Source organism: Nuphar pumila, chromosome 5 (assembly GCF_984573655.1).
Source record: "Nuphar pumila chromosome 5, dmNupPumi1.hap1.1, whole genome shotgun sequence".
Lineage (NCBI taxonomy): Eukaryota > Viridiplantae > Streptophyta > Magnoliopsida > Nymphaeales > Nymphaeaceae > Nuphar > Nuphar pumila.
Genome location: NC_143253.1, coordinates 118611901 through 118633317, shown reverse-complemented (window position 1 = coordinate 118633317; position 21417 = coordinate 118611901). Strand labels below are relative to the sequence as shown.

At 36.7% G+C, this 21417-nt stretch overlaps 1 protein-coding gene across 3 annotated transcripts in view; it reads right to left on the bottom strand.

Annotated features, from left to right (window-relative positions):
• The window catches only part of LOC149838341 (MADS-box transcription factor 14-like), a 36892-nt gene extending 20498 nt beyond the window's left edge, over positions 1-16394 (bottom strand). For all 3 annotated transcript variants that reach the window (XM_090006526.1, XM_090006525.1, XM_090006527.1), the window contains exons 1-2: positions 16076-16394; positions 6272-6350 (exon numbers count right to left, since the gene is read on the bottom strand). In XM_090006526.1, coding sequence (XP_089862652.1) covers positions 6272-6350; positions 16076-16260 — 264 coding nt within the window. In that variant the 5' untranslated portion in view covers positions 16261-16394. The remainder of the gene's footprint in view (positions 1-6271; positions 6351-16075) is intronic.
• Between the last annotated feature and the right edge of the window lie 5023 nt (positions 16395-21417).

Sequence of the window (21417 nt, the reverse complement as noted above, 5' to 3'; positions counted from 1 at the left end):
GTCCTATGAACCAGTACCACTGTCCAGCCCCCTTGGTGCCCGATATGCAGACTTAGCCGCAACTGCCCCATTTGGCGGCCAGTCTCAGCCCCAACCGAATCCCTGTTAGCAGTCTGGTCCGAACCATAAGTCGGACCAGAATCGGTTAGTAAGCATGACAGTCTGGTCTGGAGGACCAGACCAAGGTTTTTGGCAGCAAGTGTGCGGATCCTTGCGTTGGCACACTTGCAGCCCCGTAATGCCACTAATGTGGCTGTCAACACTTTTCCTTATAAAAACCCGCACAAACCTACTTCAAGCTGATGCATACTAGGTTCAAACAAGAATTTGTCTTGCCCCGCACCTCTTCGCTATTCAGTTAGGTTTTGGCATGAGTGCACATGCCTTGGGTTGCATCGAGTTCGATATGTAGATATATATATATATATATATATATATATATATATATATATATATATGTGTGTGTGTGTGTGTGTGTGTGTGTGTGTGTGTGTGTGTAGATATATATATACATACTTAAGTGCGAATGTGTATATGTACGTGTACATGTATATATATAAGGAGCATGACTCATCGAGTGCAGTTGTAAAATGTGAATATATATATGTATATATATAAAAATAGGCATATTAAAACACAAATGATTGTTTGGTGTGACCGAATGGACATACGATACTCCTGTGTCCTGTCCAAATATTTCTCCAGATGATGTTACTCTCCGAACTGAGTATGAATTCCATAGTGTTGTTCTACGTTCGTTTTGTCAAACAGTTTGTTTAAGGTCCGCGGGCGCGGCACCCCGAACCGTGGTAATGCCAATGTAATACCCATTAGATGGGTTATTTCCAGAAATCACCTTCGACACGTATGTGTGTCGTATTGCGTAAGGAAAACCCCTATGCCTTGGTTTACATTCAACAGACTAGAAAGGTATGCAATTGAACATTATTGTAAATCCATGAACTTAGAGACTTCGTTGATTTAAAATCACAAGTGGTTCAATATCTTTGTTTCGGGTCTGCAGGCGCGACACCCCATACCGTGAAAATAGCTAATGTTATTCCCATAAGACGGGAACATCCCAAATTTCACTATAAACATGTAAGTGTGTTGAATCACGTATGAGAATATTGTTATATGCAATTTCAACACTGAAGTATGCAAAATAGTACATATTTGTTGTGAAAAATTATTGCATGTTATGCATAATGTTAATGATTTAGAGACAAGGTCTCATAGAATGCAAATCGATGAAATGTCATATGCCTGAAACTGCATATCTGCTTGCATACGTATTTGTCTTTCAGAAATGAAATTATATAATGCCTTTGATTATTTTATTATGCAAATGATAGAAAGCATATGACACTTTTACACTTTGCACATGGCACATTCTGACACTGTTACTGAGTAGTGCGTACCTTGAGGAGGTACATTGCTCGAGGCATTGGTAAGCGCACCAGGTGCACTTACTTTAATAATGAAAAGACTGAAATTTTGAACACCATAGGGTATGGAGAAAAATGACTTGTTGTGGGCTCAGTTGGAGTCCTTGGGCAGTGGCCCTTGTGTTGTGAATGGACTCTTGTGTGATATACCCTGAATCAGAAATAAATAATATGGTGTTGTGACTGCTTTCACAAGCAGTGTGCTCTGTTGGCCGCGTGAGGCCGAGCACGTGAATGAGCAGGTCAAGTCCTCGTTTTGCGTACCCCATGGGAACCACAAGGCAAATTCCTCGTTGAGAGGTATGACTGAACATGAGCCTAAGAAAGATAAACCTGCTTCGCCCCATTCACAAAACGGTTCACCTTGGGAGAGGGTGGATGGTACAACCCTGAGTGACTTGTCGTTACTACGACACGTGTTTTGACAAGAGCTGTAGCGTCCTTTGGTCTCTAGTCACTCAGAGTCAGGGAAGTCGAGGTTGCCTTTTTAGGACCTCACTACTGCAGTAGTATGGATTGCAATCCTTGCCTATGCGAGTGTTTTTCTCCAAGCTGTGTGCTGCTTGCATGAGGTTGACTCGGTCTGTAGCTTTCCCGGTTACCACACTAGAACTTGAATAACAGACGTCGGGTGCATGTCTCATAGAATGCGAGGTTTCTTCGTGTACCCGAAGGAGTAATCAGAAGAACTTAAAAACTAACCAAACAGCTGACTTACTGTAGTTGCTACTTTACTAGTTCAGTAGTTTTTACTTCAGTTACTTTACTTGTTTTGGCTGTTACTTAGTTACTTTTCTGGCTAAGCACTTGTTACAGTTTGTTACTGCTTTGAGTACTTGCTTTACAGTTACTTCAACTTGTTACTTTTCAGTTGACTAGTACTTGTCACTTTCACACTTACCTGACACGGCACTTACACTTGTCAGTTTTATTTCTGCTTTCCTTTTTTATATGATATATATATGCTTGTGGTTGTTTCTTCACCACCTCGCGAGAGAACTGACCCCGTTTTATGTGGATGTAGGTGACGAACAGATCTAGTGCTGATGTGATGATACACGATAGAGGCTTGGAGGACCCACACTTGTTCTGCAAATCCTGTCCCTAGTGGTTTTGTTTTTTTGGGATTTTGTTCGGGATGTACTTCCCGTTTTGAGACTTGTACTTTTATTGTGTAAACTTTAAACTGTTGGGGTGTATACCTTTTTTACTTTGTAGTTGTACTTTGTTTCACACTGTTGTTTACTTGTTGCACTCACCTGTGGTGGCCACCCAGACTCGCGGCTTTGTTGTTTTACTCGCACTTTGCTTTCTGATGTTTTCTATTTAAACCTTTCAAAAAAAATCACAGAAAATTCTAAGTTTTTCCAAAGTCAGGGTTTGCGGCGCCACAGTTTCGACTATGGTTGGTACATCTCCTATATAAAGGAAAGCCGACTTTGGTTCTTTCAAATTCGGGTCTAAGCTCGTTAACGAATTGGTAGAAGTGCTTTATTTTAATTTAATTTTCACGGAGTTCTACAACTTGGGGGCAATGCCGTTTTGGCTTAAGAAGAGCCAATTCATCCCAAAAGAGAGAGCGTGCATTGTAATATTCCTTAATGCTCACCTTTCCTTGAGTCATAATCTTTACTTTGTTTTGAACATTGCATATGTGAGCAATATCTTTAAAACTATACATGTCTTTAAATTATTTTCATGCATCACTAGCGAAATCAATTTTCGCTAAGCTAGAGTACTTGTAGATGTTCACACTATTGATGAGCTATCTAATTATCTTGGAATGACCCATCCTCCATTCTTTTCATTTTTTTTCATAATCAGAAATGGCTTTAGACATTTCTTCTCCTTGAAGAACAACTTCCTTTCCATTCTCAATTTTGGTAAGAATGAGTTTAGGCTCTCTTTTGATACCATCAACCTATGCACCCTTTTCCCATATTTTGTGCCTCGCTATGGATGCCATATCACATAGTTTGTATCATTGAGACGTATGAGAATGGAGATGATTACTTTCCTTTCATTCTCTATTTATTTACAATAAGGAGAAAGGAAAGAGAGAGAGAGAGAGAGTATATATATGTAATGAAGTGCCAAATGAGTGAAGTGAAATCTTCAAGAGCAAAACACGCACATACACGAGTAGCCACTAATGGGCAAAAATACAACACACCACAAAAGTGGTAAAAACACACAAAATAAAGTGAAAAAATATATTTCACTCAAGAGGGCTTCAAAGAAGCTTACATACAATGGGGGAAAACCCCTTTATTTATAGGCACAAGAAGAGGACCCTTGAAAGGGCTCCTAAGGGATGTTGGAGCGCTTCTAACGGTCACAAATGTGACCGTTGGAGGCTCCAACGTCCCTTAATGGGGGCTTTTCCAAGGTAAAAGGAAAAAGGAAAAAGAAAAAAGAAAAGGAAAAAGGAAAAAGAAAAAAAGAAAGAGAAAAATATACACAGCGTGAAATGGTAAAAAGACTATTTTTCCCTTAAGGAAAAATATAAATATAAATAAATAAATAAATATATATATATATATATATATATATATATATATATATATATACATGAAGATAGACACATAGACATATATATATGTAATATATATGTGTGTGTATGTGTCGTGATCTATATATAAATAAATATATATATATATATATATATATATGCACAATCATATTTTAACAATATATATATATATAGAGAGAGAGAGAATACAAGATTTGTTTGAGAGATAGTGCGCTTCCTAATGCAACGATCCACGATTCATTGTTTCACCAAGCTCACGATCATCCTCTTGATACTATTGAAATAATACTTCAAGAACACCAAAGCTCTGATACTATGTAATGAAATGGATTAAATCCAAGAGTCGTCACTTATGAACTTGCAAAAACACACTTCAATCAAGTATAGCACTTGATTGAATAAGCCACACCACCCTCACAAGGGTAAAAAATAATCTTGTTATTGCATAGGAAAGCTCTTAAAGAGTTAGAGAATACAAAGGCCTTGAAGACCTATTTATAATACAAAGAGACACAAGGGAGCAACTCCAAGTAGCTGTTGGGCTGCTTGTGACCGTTGGGAGTAGCTCCAACAACTAGTTGGAGCTGTCCCATCAATCCAAAAAATACAAAAAAATAAAAAAGAAATAAAAAGGTTGTCAGCCCCTAATGGGTTGATGCCTATTACAATGAAAAGATCGAAATACCTCTAATGGGTATTTCGGTTTACATGAGTATATATATCTTAACAAAGGTAAGGAACTAATGAGCTAAAAATCATAGGTGCAAGTTGTATCAACCCAATCTAACCACATAAATGTGTTCAACATAGTTTGTTTGCTAAGGATCAAGTGGAATTTTGATACATTTTGGGCCGTTGATTTTTGTACTCCTTTAAAGACATAATTACTTATCATAATCACATGATCCAAAACAAGTTTTTAATTAAACAAACCATTTATATCACATCTTTAACATTTGATCTACAAAAAATTGATTTTTTTTTAAAAAAAAAAAGAGTAATTTCTACTCATTAATTCCTTTCCTTCATTAATAACCAATATTTACCCCCCCCCCACCCACACACACACACACACACACACACACACACACACATATATATATATATATATATATATATATATATATATATATATAGAGAGAGAGAGAGAGAGAGAGAGAGAGAGAGTTGACAGTTCCACAATTAAAAAAAAAAGGGTTTCTGCCACATATCCTAGAAAACCTATTCAATTCCCATGTTGACATGACTAAAAAAGTTACACTTGAAATTCTCATTAAGCATCATAACTTCCTCCTAAGTCAAGGTTTCTTCAGAAATTTCTAGCACCAGTAGTTATATTGACATGACTATAAGGAGTCAATGAGAGAACAACAAAAGGAATTAAACAACTCATGCTGACATAGCACCTACATGAAGCAAAGTTGACACACTTGAAACCACTCGGCACTGTTGGATTTTATGGCCACAATTTGACTAATTCAAGAATCTGAGGTATTGTATTGGATCACCTATGGACATTTGTAGATGAGGATGACGCTAATGCAATACTATGCTTATATTTCCATACCATTATTACTATAGGAAATGCATCTTTTGTCATGTTAAGCATAACATTGTATTGCTTCTGTCCTCTACTAATAATTGTTCCAATTTCTTGCAACTAAAAGATACATATAATACAAGCAAATAGATATAATCCAGGTGTAGATGTATATGGTGTATTCCTGATCTAAGCCATTGTTTTGTGAATTTTCTCATTCACGCCAAACGGAGATTATCTGAACTGAAAATAGGCCACCTATTACTGAACGTGCATGTACACATGAGCACGTGCACGCACAAACACATTCACTAAATTTATGTTCTCATATACCACATAGGTAGGTCAACAAGAGAGTGGATCAGGTAAAACGTTTTATGTAAAATGTCCAACGGAAAAGCAACACCTGTTTTGCTTTGTAGGATCCGCAACAACTTTGGGTACCAAACAAGACACGTGTCACATCATGTGCTGGCATTTAAAACACCGTTTTGATCTGCTCTTGGTCCAAGTAGAGGGATGGGATATTAAAAGAAAAGATGGAAAAGTCTTGTCACTTCTTTAACTAATATGCTGCAAAACAGTACGGTACCTAAATAAAAGAGAAAAAAAAGTAGAGAAGTGAGGACATAATGTACAAAATTGGAGTTCAATACTATGATTTTTTGAAAAATTAAATACATAAAAATTGACATTGTACACCAATTCAAATGTGCAAACACTAATATAGGTCATCCGTTTCAGGGTTACCTGTGAGTCAAGGTCAATTACTGAAGGATCCCTCTCTGCACACGAAAATCTCTCATACCGTTCAAGAATCCTTGTTATGCTGAAAGAAAAGAGATTTTCAGGATTTTAGTAGATAGATAATCATAGTATTATGAGAGAGAGAGAGAGATTCGTAAGTTTCTTGCTAATGGTTCTATCTTTCAAGTTTGATATGATAATAAGTTTGCACTTTGTCAAATTCCATTCATCATTTAGGATTTGTCTTGGGTTGAATCCTAGCAGCTGTTGCTGGCTGAATTGCCAAGTTAGTTTAAGCTGATCATAGTCTAGAAGTGCAAATGGACTTGTTTTGGCCGCCTGTCCAAACTGTTAAATTATATGTATAAAATAATAATAATAATAATAAATTATATATATATATATACTGAAATACCCCCAGGGGTATTTCAGTCATTTCAATTACATAATAAGTGTCAGTCTTTCTAGGGACTGACTTGTCTTTTTAAATTTTCTGTTATTTTATTTTGTTTGTACTTTATAACTGTTGGATCTCACTTGTACGTTCTCAATGCTTTGTTAAGTATTTTATGAGATTTGATTTATACTTTTATCTTTTGTGTTGGCTTTTAGTGGCCATTGTATGCATGTGTGGTGCTATTGAATTTATTCTTTTATTATCCTTTGATGGATTAGTGTCAGCACTCTCTTTGTATTCTCGTTATAACCCTTATTGGGTTCTCTTTTTGTACTTTTGCTTGTTTCATTACACAACCTACTGGCACTCTTGCATTGTCTCTTATTCCAGGTTTAGCCACTCTTGCCATTTTAGTGCGTGTGTGCGAGTGTGAGTGTTCACTAAGTTCATTGCACATAGCCATAAGCAACATGATTGTGGCCAAAGCCATTTACAGACAGTTTTCCTTTCAAATATTCTTGAGTAATATTCTTATATTCCATATGTGCTGGTTATTCTAAGGTTACCAAAAGCTTCATAGATAAAAGAGAAGAGTGTTTTAAAAAATTCATTTCAAAAACACAAAATTCTTAGCTTTCAGAACTTCATGAGAATCTCCATTCTCCCACACTTCTTGTATGCTTTACACACATTTTTTCTTGCTTTCCTACATGTCTCCTAATGCTTCAGTCACACTTCTTTTAATGTTTTCCATGATCTTCCTTTCACTTCCCACTCACATCTCATGTTCTTTCTCTAACTTGGCAATCATCATTTCTAGATTTTGAGAAGAATTTAATTCTTACGCTACAAAATCATAAAATTTAAGAATCATCATTTTTATTTTAATTTTTTATTTTCTTCTCGTTCAATTACTATTTTGCTTTCCTTTTAATCTCGTATTACTTTTTTTTATTCTTATTTTTGCTTTTAAATTGACTTCTCACTTCCCGCTTCTTATAAATGTTAAAATATCTCGCTTCTCGCTCTTGCTTCTCATTTTGTTTTCTGCTTTCGCTTCCTAGTATGTAGGCTTGAGTGCCAAACCAAATAAATCTCGTGTCTCCTCTTGTTTTCTTCTTCTCTTTATCTTGTGTTTGCTTCGATTGTGGTTGACTTGTAGGATTTTTCCTTTGTGCTATTACTTATGTCACATGGACACTTCACTTAGCATGTGTATCCTGTGTCAACATGACACAACACTTGAATACTTCATAGACACAACCAAACTAGTTTCAAACATGGTCAACATTGTGTCACTAACTTTATCTATTTCCTTTTATGAACTTATTTACTTATTTCGCATTCACACGAGTCCTTTTTCTTTTAAAATTTGTCAACAATTACATCACATTTGAGTTTCAACTTAGTTTCATTGTTTGATGTTCACAACGGTAGTTATTTAAGGTTGTATTTTTATACACATACATACATCTATGTGTGTTACCCCTATGTCCTAATTTTTAAAAATCATGATGTCATGCTAAGTATATCCATATTGTATCCTGTTCCCGCATTTGTATCCATGTGACATATGATACTACATTTGGATGTTGGTCCAACTAGATATAAGTCCTTTTCAATTATTCAATATTACCCTGTAAGACATATTGGCAGATGAGCATCCACAAAGCACTATGTTTAATATTTTTATATTTTATTATAACACGAGGTGGGTGTAGGGTGTCAATGGGTCAGGTTTACCCGAACCAAACTCTATAGGGTTCGGGTATAGTGATAAATAAGAAGACCCGATTAAGACCCGAGTCCGGACCCAAAGGTTCGATTAATACATGGATCCAGGTATAGTTTGTGAAATTTTATACCAAACCGGAACCCAACCTAAGTTCTGATATATTAAGACCCAAATTTTCAATGTAAAAATGATAAAAAAAATGGTTTTATCGGGTCTGATTCATGTAGTTTTTATCGGGTTCGGGTATGATTTTTCTTATAGTGGACCCGATTAGACCTAGGTCCAGACCTGGTACCATACCCAAAAATTGGTATGATTTGTATGGTCTTATGGAATTGAATCATTTTGAGAAAAGTTGTCCACATTAAATTCACTCTTATCGTTATTGTATGATTTATAACCCGCCTAAAGTTTTAGACCAAAGTTAAAAGAGTTTTTACTTATGATTTAAAAAGAAGAAAAAGAAAGTTTTTTTTTTTTTAAAATTTAGGTGTCTTTCGGATTTAAAATCTTAGGGCATTACAATTTTGGTTTGATTTTATTATAGATCTTGGATTAGGTTGGGCTCTCAACACGTAGAATGAGGGATTTGGGTAGAATCTAGTTGGTTTGGATAGGTATTTAATTTATATTGGGTATTTCAGTCACATTGGGTGCAAGTAGGTGGATTTTGAGATGGGTGTGGGTCCAAATATGGGTTAGGTGGGTCAAAAGAACGGAATTGAGGTTAATTTAGTGGATTAAAACTGAAATATGAGTTATAGGCTCAACCCATAGAGTTTTGGTACACTTGAACAAATTGGGTCAGGTTGGTAGGGTTTTGGGCTTGAGGGTATGTTAGGAACCAGTTCTCTAAATAAAAATCAGGTTATGTAGCATGTAAGTTTGGTTGACTCGAGGTGGGGGACTGGTTTATTTCTGAACCGATTCTTCTCAAGTCTGAGGGAGCCCACCGATTTCCCCAAATGATGGAGGGAAACTAGTGGTGATGGAGGAAGAGATAAGGGGGGATCTAGTGCCGAGGGATGTTGTCGTCGGTCAAAGGCCATCGACGATGGTTCGCCGGTCGGACCTTGGTCGGAGTAACTGCCTTTTCCGACGGAGTGGTCAGCAGAGAAAGGGAGGCAAGAGTCAGCACGATGAGATGGAGGAGGGGAAGTGGTGTTAGGGTTTTGAGGCCCTAACCCAACAACTCATGGTGGTCCGCCGATGGAGCTATTGGGTTCCGCCTGTTTGAGGTGGCCGGTGTCCACCCTCCAACGGGAACCCCACTGGCTTGTACCTCGCCAGCGGCAGCCGGATGAGAGAGGAAGTTAAAGGAAGATGGGGAAGAAAGGGGGGAACCAGACTGGGTTCTGGCTGGGAAGAAGCAATCGAACAATGTTATTGTCACCCCACCTACTGGATGGTTTCCTCTAAGCACAAAAGTTTTAGTGGTGGCTTGTGAAACACCGTTGGCTTAAAATGGTTGCTTCAATTGGTGAGAGAGAAGGCAAAGAGGCACCACGCGGCCTTGTTGCACCGAGAGGCCAAGAGGTTGATGGGTGTTCCAATGATAAACCAGAAGGTGCATGTGCTAGGTCTGCGTGATCGTATCCTTGCTGGTGTGAGGGTCTGCGATAGTCCACTATGGTCTGAGGAGCGAATGTTTGGTGGTGGCGATAGATATCTGCATTAAGGATCCAAGCGACCATGCAACATCGCCGGCCGATGGCCAAGTCTGTCATTGATCCGGGTAGCCGTAAGCCTTGACTTGTTCGATCGAACGATTTCAGGGACAATCACGTGTATTCACGTGATATTCAACCTGGGTAACAGGGAAGAAGAAATCACTCCTGAACCTCGCAGAAATTGATACCCTAGCACAACTATGAAACTAGAAAAACATGAAAAATAATAAGAAATTAAAGGAAAATCAATGAAAATCACTCATAATTCATTTATCTCTCCGGGTCTGTTTTTTTTATAACGAATATTTATAATGAATAGAGAAAAACCCTAAAAATCCTAATCCTACTTGGGATTTGAGATAGATCCGATATTAAATAAGATCTTAAACTAAGATCCAAACTAAATAATTATAAAAAAACCAAATAATGAAAATGGATTTGAATGGATCTTATGGACTGACGGTCTTTTGGGCTTACTCCTACATCATTTCACTACTAAACCCCATAGAAATCGATACCCTGGTACAACTATAAAATTAGAAAACTAAAAACATAAAGAAAATAATACAAAATTGAAGGAAAATCAACCAAAAGCACTCATAATTCATTTATCAGGCTCCCTCCTCCCCTATCTATAATGAATATTTATAGCAATAAAAGGTAAAACTCTGGAAACCCTAATCTTACTACAGATCTAAAATAGATACTAAACTCAATTAAGATATGAACAAGATCCTAATCCAATATTCAACTAAATAATTAAAAAAAATACAAATAAGTAAAATAGATCGACATGAACCCTATAAACATGATAGTGCCTGGCTCTCACTCCTAATCATTCTTTTTCGGTTGGATAAGAATTGCCCTCAAGTCTGAAACTAGCTTGCACTTTTTTCAATTTTGGTCTATCCATAAAAAACAACAGTACATTACAACTTGTTAATGCAGGTCAACTAGCACTGATGGGATATGACTCAAGAAACATTTGAGTAACATGAGAGTGATGGTTCGACCCCTTGGTGGTTGGATTAGGAAGATAAATGGATTTTGCAAATAGAATAGAGGCAAAACTAAAAGGATCCATATGAAGGTACTGTTGGATCCAAATGCTCCACAATTGGGTTTAAATTTGGACTAGGGTCAAATGAAAAAAGAGCTGTCATAGATGTATGTTGGTTATGTAGGTTTATGGGACAAATATGGATCCAAATTAGGGTTAAAGGGTATATAAAGGGGTAAAAATGGATTTGAAAAGATTGAACCAGTTTGAAGTGTGGATTTTAGATGAAGGTTTGGAGGACTTTGGACAAAAATGAGGGTTTGCCATTGGTTTTCGGATGGATCCAGATCCAAAACATAGGAATAAGTGGGTAGAGATTTAGAACCTGTCAAAATAAACCTTGGACCGGTTCAAAAAAAGAGACAAACCAGGTTCGTTTGTCCTCAATCGGTTTCTAACTAGAAACTGACTTAATCGGTTTTTGGGTTGTCCGCCCGATTGAGAAAGAATAGGTGGGAAAGAGAGAGTAGCAGAGGAGCTCTCTCCCACCAGGGCCACCACCGGTTTTAATGGCGGGTTGGGCGGGGCTCCTACCCGCAGAGGGGATGGCAGTCGTCCAAGTCTGACCAACAGATGGTGGTCAGCCGGATCCTTGCCGACGATGACCGGCCACCTCACTCGAATGAGGAAAGAGGGAAAGGGCCTCCCCCACCACATGCAACATCAGCAGTTCGTTGGTGCCGCTCCCTGGACTGTGTGCACTTGCAGCCCTTTCAGGATTGGCATCGACACTGATCAATTTTAGAGACTGTGTGACTCTATTCGTCGACCCCATCATGTTTTTTTTATCATGCTTTCGCCATACGATGAAGGTACAAAATATCGACTCGATCTAACCATTTAGATGTGTTTAGGTTGGTTCCTTTGATAAGGAACAAACCTTGAATCATGTTATTTTGATTCAAAAATATGATTTTTTGAGTTATAAAATTTTAGTTGATAATTTTTTAAGCCATTAAAAAACTCACTTATGTGTAGCAATTATATGATTCAAAAACTCATTTTTCACTAAACAAAACTTGTAAACCACATCCATCAGATTTAATCTACAAAAGAAATCTAAAACCTATGGTTTCCGATTCAATAGTTCATATCATTTTGTGCCTTTAATAGCACCAAATAAATATACATATCAAAATATAGAGAGTGAGAAAGAGAGAGAGAGAGGAGAGAAAGTATGTGGTAGTTGCCTACTACTTTTCTAGCCTTCCGCCAAAGTATCAGGCTTTTAAAGATTTTTTTGCATATTTTTTTTTTAAATCTGACCACACAGGTGCGTTCTACATGCTTGATTTTATATGAATTGACTCTTAGATTGTCCGATAACGACATACAAGTAGGTTTTTATAAGGTTTAAAAATCAACAGTCTGATTTTTCATAAATATTCAAAACTTAAAAAATCACATTTTTTATCAGAAAAAATACTATCCAAGTGTTGTGTCCTAGTAAATCAACCATGCTAATTAAACACATCTGTAGGAACAGACTTGGAAAAAGCAATCTGAAAACACCCATTAGCTTGAAGTAGGTTGAAGATAGGCTAGAAAAGTGGTAGGCAGCTATACCATTTTTGTTATATATATATATATTATATATATATATATATATATATATATATATATATATATATATATATATATATATATATATATATATAAGTATTTGGTGTGGATGTGCATATGGTGTTGATACAAGCAATCAATTCATGTGGTATTTTTTTTCAGTGAATCTAACTTTACAAATATGATTTGCATGGTTTGTTGGGAATCAACTTTCTAATCACCACACTGTTGTTTAGATTTTTTTTTTTGGTGATTCAAAAATCAATTGCTATAAATGCACTAATTTTTTATGCCTTAAGAAGATGTATTTTTTTGTTGAAAAAACATGATCAAAGGATGTTGAACACATCTACGTGAGTCAACAACTTTCACCTATGAGTTTCAACTCATTGATACTGTATGCATATCTGCACAAAAGACATTATATTAAGTGGTTCTATAATTCAACTGGGCTTTGACCTAGTGAATAAGTTTGAAGCAAACATCCAAGTGGGAATATCTTCATCCTATTTTTTCTATAGGACCTTTTTCAAAGTTATCTTCAAGATTTATGATGGTCGTCTTGGCCTATTTTTCAAAGTGTTTGGGACATGTATGTCCTTAGTGATCTATAGCGATTTTACAATTTAATTTTACTGGATTTAAGTTAGATAGGTGACAGTGTCAATCCCAGCCTGCCTATCCAAAAAAAAAAAAAATAACAACTTAGGCTGGAGGCACATAAATGTTGTTTATGTAGCTCCTAGATTTTAGGCTTTTCCCCTAAAAGAAAGATAAAATATTTTTTGCACTAACGGGGGGCTCCGTGTGGTTGGTAGGAGCTATCAGTGCACGTCTCCCTCGGGTGGGACGTTGCAGGTTCAAATCCCCATGGTACGTTGATTGTTAATTGGAGGAGGGGTCTGCCTAACCCCAGCTTCTTTTTCAAAACAAAAAAGAAGAAGGATAATATATTTTTCAAAACTAGAGTTGTCCCTGGAGGATGAAAGCTTCTACTTTGTCCACAAAACCCCGCTTAATCACCTTTCCTTTTTTTAGAATTGCATGGTACGTGGATTTCTAATCCCAACAAATTAAATCATGCATGTTCCTTGCCCCCACCTGCCTTTTTTATTTTTTGTTCCGTGAAACCTAGGTCACAGTCCTCAATGACAACCGAACACATGGACACTGACATGTACAGTCAATATTTTAATAATATTTTATATTTTAATATTATTATAATAAAATATATTTTTAATATTAAAATCTAAAAAAACAGTTTTTTTATTGATTAAAAATTAAGTGACCAGCTTATTGAAGACATTCAAGTAGTCATATACAAAGACATTAAAAAAAACTTCATCCCACAAACAAAGTCGAATCATGTAGATGGTTCTTTTATCGAGAAGACTCCAATCTTCATTTTTTATATCAGTAGGTTTTCCTTCTTTTCCTTTAAAAGCAATATTGCTCATTATGAGCCATGTTCTATACTTTAACTTGTCAAAAGCCAAAGTTTGCATTTTCTAAACTACTTAGCAAATGGGGGCAGAACCTCATTATTGAGTTTCTTGCTCACATCTAACACCATAGATGTGATCTACACGTTTTGTTTAGTGGAAACGTGCTTTTAGATAGTCGAAATCAGATATGTATGCAGGTTTTTCGGCAATAAAAAAATCAATGACTATTAATACATCAAATTTCCCAGCTCATAAAAACATGTTTTTTTATCAAAAGAAAATGATTCAGGAGTCGATTCCTACTAAATCGAGCATACTGAACACATCTACCAGGTTAGATTATGTCAAAACAAGTGGCATAGTGAGATTCAAACTAGATTGTAGGTACAATCGATTGTACCAAATATATATATATATATATATATATATATATATATATATATATATATATATATATATATATATATATATATATATATCATTTTTTATGCAGTCTGGTGCATCTTAAAGCCGCCCATCTCAACATTTCTCGAGATGGAGCCCACTCGTGTTGAGAAATGCTAAGATGGATGGCTTTCTAGCATGCAGCGTGTCATGTGAGAGAGATATGAGAGGACGATCTCACAATTAAGGATGACCTATATTGCAAATTTGCAAGATCACTCGATCAGCATCTGTAAAAGGGAGAGGACGGAGCCTCCACCGGATGAAAGCTGCAACCACATCGGAAACCCCACATCATTCTCCACCTTAATTACCGAGATGCGGTCCCCGGATTCATGGCAAGCACACCCCCATTACCATGGTAGTGCAGGACTCCACTGGTCCACAAAACAATGAAAGAAAAGGGAGCGAGATAGAGAATAGAGCGAGCGAGCGAGCGAGCGAGCGAGAGAGAGAGAGAGAGAGAGAGAGAGAGAGAGAGAGAGAGAGAGAGAGAGACGTTAAAAACGTAGAGGATCTATGTCTTAATCCAATAAAAGGAAGAACTATTTCCCCTTTAGCTTCATGAGGATCTGAAGTTCAAGAAATGGAAAACCCGACTCCAGTATAACTTAAAATTGGTCTAAGCCAAACGGATTCCGTATAATTGCACAACATAGGGAGACCAACATCCAATTCTTCTCAGAAAAGCAACATCCGATATCCAATCAGGTGAACCGACTTTGAACAATAAGATTTTGGAACAATTAAAACCCTCAAGTCCAAAGACCATATTCATGCAAAAACTAGACGTGAAATTTACACAAAAAAGTATTTTATTCCTAGAGTGCACACGATACCGTCAATATAGAATCCCTTCACCAATTCCCCCAAAAAGAAAAAAAGAGAAGCCCACCATAATCAAATTGACATATTTAGCGATTTAAATCCCAAGATTCATCAAAAGGTCCACGCAGAATAAATATCCCACAAAAAAGTAGAAATTAAACAATAGATATCCAGATATCTTCGCACAACACCCACATACTCAAACATTTATCGATTTATCTTAAAAAGAATCTAACAAGCAAACACCACCATGAATAAAATTCACATTTTCTTAAAGCAAAAATCTAATAAGATCCCATTATATACACCAAGAAACAGTACTAAATCCCTACGCAAGAAAGAATTGGATTCCAAAAGATAACGATCGAACACGGGACATGGAAAACCCAACACAACACCCACGCATCCAAGATCACCAAGGAGAGAGAGAGAGAGAGAGAGAGAGAGAGAGAGAGAGAGAGAGAGAGAGAGAGAGAGAGAGAGAGAGAGAGACGAAAGTAATTCAGCATTACCACTCATGAAGATCAACAAAATGTTGAACCCATGAACTGAACAAGAGCAAAAGCCAAAACAAATAAAGAAAGCACGACATAAAAGAACATCAGACAGATAAACGGGCTCACGCCAGAGAGAGAGAGAGAGAGAGAGAGAGTAATTAATAATACCTGGAGTCAGAGGAGTATTCGTAGATCTTGCCTCTGGTGGAGAAGACGATGAGAGCGACCTCGGCGTCGCAGAGCACGGAGATCTCCTGGGCCTTCTTGAGAAGTTCGCTTCGCCGCTTGGAGAAGGTCACCTGCCTGCTTATCTTGTCCTCTATGCGCTTCAACTGCACCTTCCCCCTCCCCATGTTTAACTCTTTCGGCTCTCTCTCTTCTTTACATGAACAATGAGGCCACCACCCTATGCAGAAAAAAATGAGGTATATAAGCTTTGTCAGGGTTTGTTGCTGCTCATGGCTAATTGATGTATGGATTCAGAGAGAGAGAGAGAGAGTGTTGGGATATTGGGTCCTCTTTGATTTTTTCTTTTATGGGGGAGGAGAGGAGAAATCCTTTGTGAGGCATTTATGTGGAGGGGTGAGGTGGAAAGTGGAAACTGTGGGAGAGTGGTGGTTTTTGGGAGAACAGTAGGAAAAACAATGCTGCTTTTTGGGGAATTCTGCTGTCAAGTTTTGATTGGGTGAATCATCATGCTGTCGCTTTCTGATGGGTTATAGGGGGTACGGTCCGATGGCTATTTGTCTTTCTTTTTCCTCTTTTCTTTATTTCCGCTGATTGTTCTCTCTTTCTCTCTCACAGTACGCATCTGCTTCTCTCTCTAACAATCTCCCCATTCTCTCTCTCTAAAAAAAAACCTTACACATGAATATTTGGGTATTGGCAAGAAAACTTTCCGCCTGAATTTGACCGGAATAATTTGCAGGTCAGGTTTGGGATATAATTTTGACTGATTTGATTGAACTAGTGTTTTTATATATATTTACACTGTAAACATATGGTCTAAATAGGTTTTATGTTATATGGGTCAGGTTGGAGATTTATTTTCTGGCCCAAGCCGCCCAACATACTCCGGGCCGGGTAATTATTTTATTGATGCAAGTTATTTTGATCCTCACATCCTTCTGAATCTTATTGATGCAAGTTATTTTGATCCTCATATCCTTCTGAATCTTATTGATGCAAGTTATTTTGATCAAATCTAACCTCAACATGGTCTATTTAATAAGAAACGGCCCATGGAATGTAGTTTTTTTTTGAGCCAATACCCACTATATAAAGCCAAGTGAAGTTTACTAAACAAGTTGGAATAAAATGAACACTCACTAATTAACTTAGGTAAACTTAGGATAATGGGTAGAAAACCTTATATATTTTTGAGCCAATACCCCCAACAGTTTCTGAGTTAACTAAAAAGCATAGAGAAGAGAAGGAAATTACTAATTTCCTGTTTGTGCTACACTATGCCCACCATAATATGATTGTGGTTTAAAATTTCATTACAACCTGTCCACATTTTGAGAATATATATAGGGTCACTCGAATATGTTTACATATTTTCTGTTAACATATTCTAGTGACCCTATATATATATTGGCTACTAATGAAGGTACAAAATTAATTAATGAGTAGAAATCACTTTTTTCTTAAAAAAATTATAATTTTTTGTAAATCAAATATTACAGATGTGATATACATGGTTTGTTTAGTAAGAAACTTGTTTTGAATCATGTGATTATGACAAGTCATTAGGTTTTTAAAGGGGTCCAAAAGATCAATGGCCCAAAATGTGTCAAAATTTTATAACTAAAAAAATCACATTACTACATCAGACAAGCACGATCCAAGGCTTGATCCTTAGCAAACAAACCATGCTGAACACATCTATATGGTTAGACTAAGTCGATATAACTTGCATCTATGATTTCTAGCTCGCTAGTTCTATACTTTCATTAGTAGCTAATATTAACCCTGTGTGTATGAATAGAGACTATGCTGCCACCTTTTTCGTTAGGTCACAATTAGGACCCTATAAAAATCATAGTTTTATGTGTTTATACTAGATCTGAACCATTAGATATGTTTATTTAATAGAAAACATGTTTTTGATTAAGTGTCTTTATGCTTAGATGTGCATGTTAATGAGGTAAAAAATCAATGGTTGATATTGCACTAAATTTTGATGATAAAATATTCATATTTTTTACATCAAATCAATTCAAAACAAAGCTTGTTTATTAATAAATAAGCAATGATAAACACATCTAACGATTCAAATATAGTATAAAAGACCAAAAACTCTATTTTTTGAAAGGTCCTAACGGTGACCTAATGAAAAGGCGGTAGCATAATCCACATTCTCTCTCTCTCTCTCTCTCTCTCTATATATATATATATATATATATATATATATATAGAGAGAGAGAGAGAGAGAGAGAGAGAAGCTCGTAACAGTGGATGAGCAAATCATTCACTGTTATCAGACACATCCACCACTGATCGCACGTGGATCAACGGCAAATTTTTTTTTACCTGAAACATGAGAATTAGCGGCGCCAGTCATGACCACTACTAATGACCAATATCCAACACTGGAGATGCACGTCCAGAGCTAAGGCCGTCCGACGTTACTATCCATTTCAATTTCCGAAAATGGTTTCTCTGTGCATTTATGTTAAATCTTTAAATTGCAGAAAGTTTCTTTTTTTTGAAATCTTCATATTCAATTTTTTTGTCCATTTAATCTTCAGTATTGTGTCAATTTTGTAGTTTGTTTTTTGTTTAATTTTGCAATTTTCAACATTTGAAATTAAAAGAATATAGGTTGATTGGTTATGGGATAAAAATTCAAAATTTTTGGGATTATAGTGGAGTGAAATGATTGCATGCTTTTGGGTGATTTTGGTATTCTTGAGTGGTAGGCTTGAGGTTGGAACAGGATGACTGCTGAGAAAGCAAATACAGATCAAAATGTGAAGATTTTTCTTCAGTTGTTGGTTTTGTTAACTTTAAAAACACAAATCCATAAATTATCTGAGTGTTTGAAATATGGGGCATGTATCCCTTCACAAGTTGACGATATCTTTTGGGGATTCTCTGATTCTGCAGAAAGGAGTGATCTCAAGTGCATGGTCAAGAATGTGCAGTTCACATATTTTGACATGTAAGTAGTTTTTTATAAGGTTTAAAAAATGGACGATATAAAATTTTCATAAATATTCAAGGCTTAAAAAATCAGTATTTTTTTTTTTATAAAAAAATACATGATCCAAGTTTCATTTCCTAGAAAATCAATCATGCTGAACATATCTGCAGGGTCAGGTTTGCGAAAATCAACCTGAAAAGATCACTCACTTGTGGTAGACTAGAAAAGTGGTAGGCAGCTACCACTTTTCATATATATATATATATATATATGTGTGTGTGTGTGTGTGTAAAGTCGGTGTTCGATCCCCATGGGCGTTATTTCCCTTGCGTAAGCCGAAGAAGCCGGTGGCTTACACCCTTTCTGGTGGTTTTCCTGTTCCTATATAAAAAAAAGTGTTTTTAAAAAAAATTGATAATGTGCAATCTTGCGTTGGTCATTAACGACTTTAAATTGCACATGGAATTTTCTAGACGCCTTTGTGGTCAAAGTCAAACAGCAATTCGATTGATTTTTCCTGTTTGACGCCATACCAAACCAATTGACAATTGACTGTTCAATTGGTTATATTAATGGTTTAAGATTCCTAGGGTGCGTTTGAATGCTCTCATTGATCTACCCAACAGGGCTTAAAGTTAGATTTGGCATGGGGCCCATGCTAAATTTGACCAGACCTTGACACAAACGCGGGATCTTGGATTAGGGATACAAATGGGTCGGATTCAGGATGGAGGTTTTGCAATTTTTGGCTGTTACAAATCGGACCGGATCCGAGTTCCCACGAGTTTAGCTGTTCCAGATCGGACCCATTTGCATCCCTATCTCATGTCCTCCCCAAAATGGCCAATGGGAAGGGAAAGGGTGTAGTGGTTCAGAACAAAAAACCCTGGGTTTGAGATTCGAGGATCTCTAGATCAGATCTGAGGGCTCTTAAACACACCCTTAGATAATAAGTTCATGTGAACCCAAACTAGACCACTTCTAACATGAAACCAAGGTCTGTCTACCTTTTCTTTTTGAAAGACAAGCTGGGGTTAGGCAGACCTCCACCAGTTATTATTCAACGTACCATTGGGGTTTTGAATCTGCAACGTCCCACCACAAGGAAACGTGCACTGACAACTCCTACCAACCATGTGCTGAGCCCCGTTGGTCAAGGTCTGTCTACTTTATCAAGGGCAAGTTGGTTGTGTTCTCTACTTCCAAATTTTCTCTGATTGCGTAATTTGAATTTGTCTAGAAAGTCTTATTCATCAAAGTTTCAAACTTATACCAATGGGGCTCCACTTTTCTGGTAGGAGCAGCTAGTGCACGTCACCTTGTGTTGAGACGTTGCAGGTTCAAAACCAAATGGTATAGTTGTATAACCCCCCCACCCCCATCAAGGTGAAAAATATCCCAGAATGCGCACCTCAGGTTTCGAACACAGGATGTGCTCATTGAGCAAATCCCTATTGACAAATCTGAATATAAAGAAAACTTTGAAGCAAAGAAGGGCCGGCTGGAGATGTGTGAACTCATATAGGTTGATATGCAATTGCGTATGCATGTTTCCCTTACATGTTAAAAAAGTGCAAAACAAGAACTTGTAAAAGTGTAGGTAAAGGAATGAAACTCTAAACAATACAAACACCATTTTGATCTTTAATCTCCCCAATATCTTGCAGCTACGAGTGAGGGTTAGGTGCTTAATGATACTTTCTTAATGGGGTTTTTAGGTTTTTTCGGATTTATTTTTAAATTCTGACAGTACAGATGTGATCTATGTAATTGATTTTATAGGGATCAGTTCTTGAAGTGTTCAATTCCAACACACGGTGGGTTTTTATAGGCTTCGAAAAATCCACGGTCCAAAGTTTTTTGTAAATTTTTTAGGCTCTAAATCTCAATTTTTTCATGGAAAACATGATTCAGGTGTGGATTCCTCCTAAATCGACCATGTCCAATGCATTTTTTGGTCAGAACTGCGAAAAAACATAAGAGAAACCCATTAAGCATGTATCATTAAGCACCTACCCAATTCTCATTAAGCTACACCTCAAAGAGAGATTATTTTGCCATTCCATAAAACGTCGCTTTACTCCATGGTTTGACATCGTGGGCAGACATGGAGAGAGAATCAAAGTAATTTTTCATGAAAGTGGAAGGGAAAAAGTTTAAACAAGCTTAAGAAGGGTTTTGACCATTTGAGGCATCATAATTATTTTTAACCTCTGTTCCAATGCCATACAAAAAGAACAAAATGCCTTTTAATGTCTATACATATGTATTTTCCTATTTGATGCCATGATCACGACATCACCTTCAAAAATATATATCTTAAATATCAAGTAAGTTCGATTTAATATTGAAAAAAAAAGCC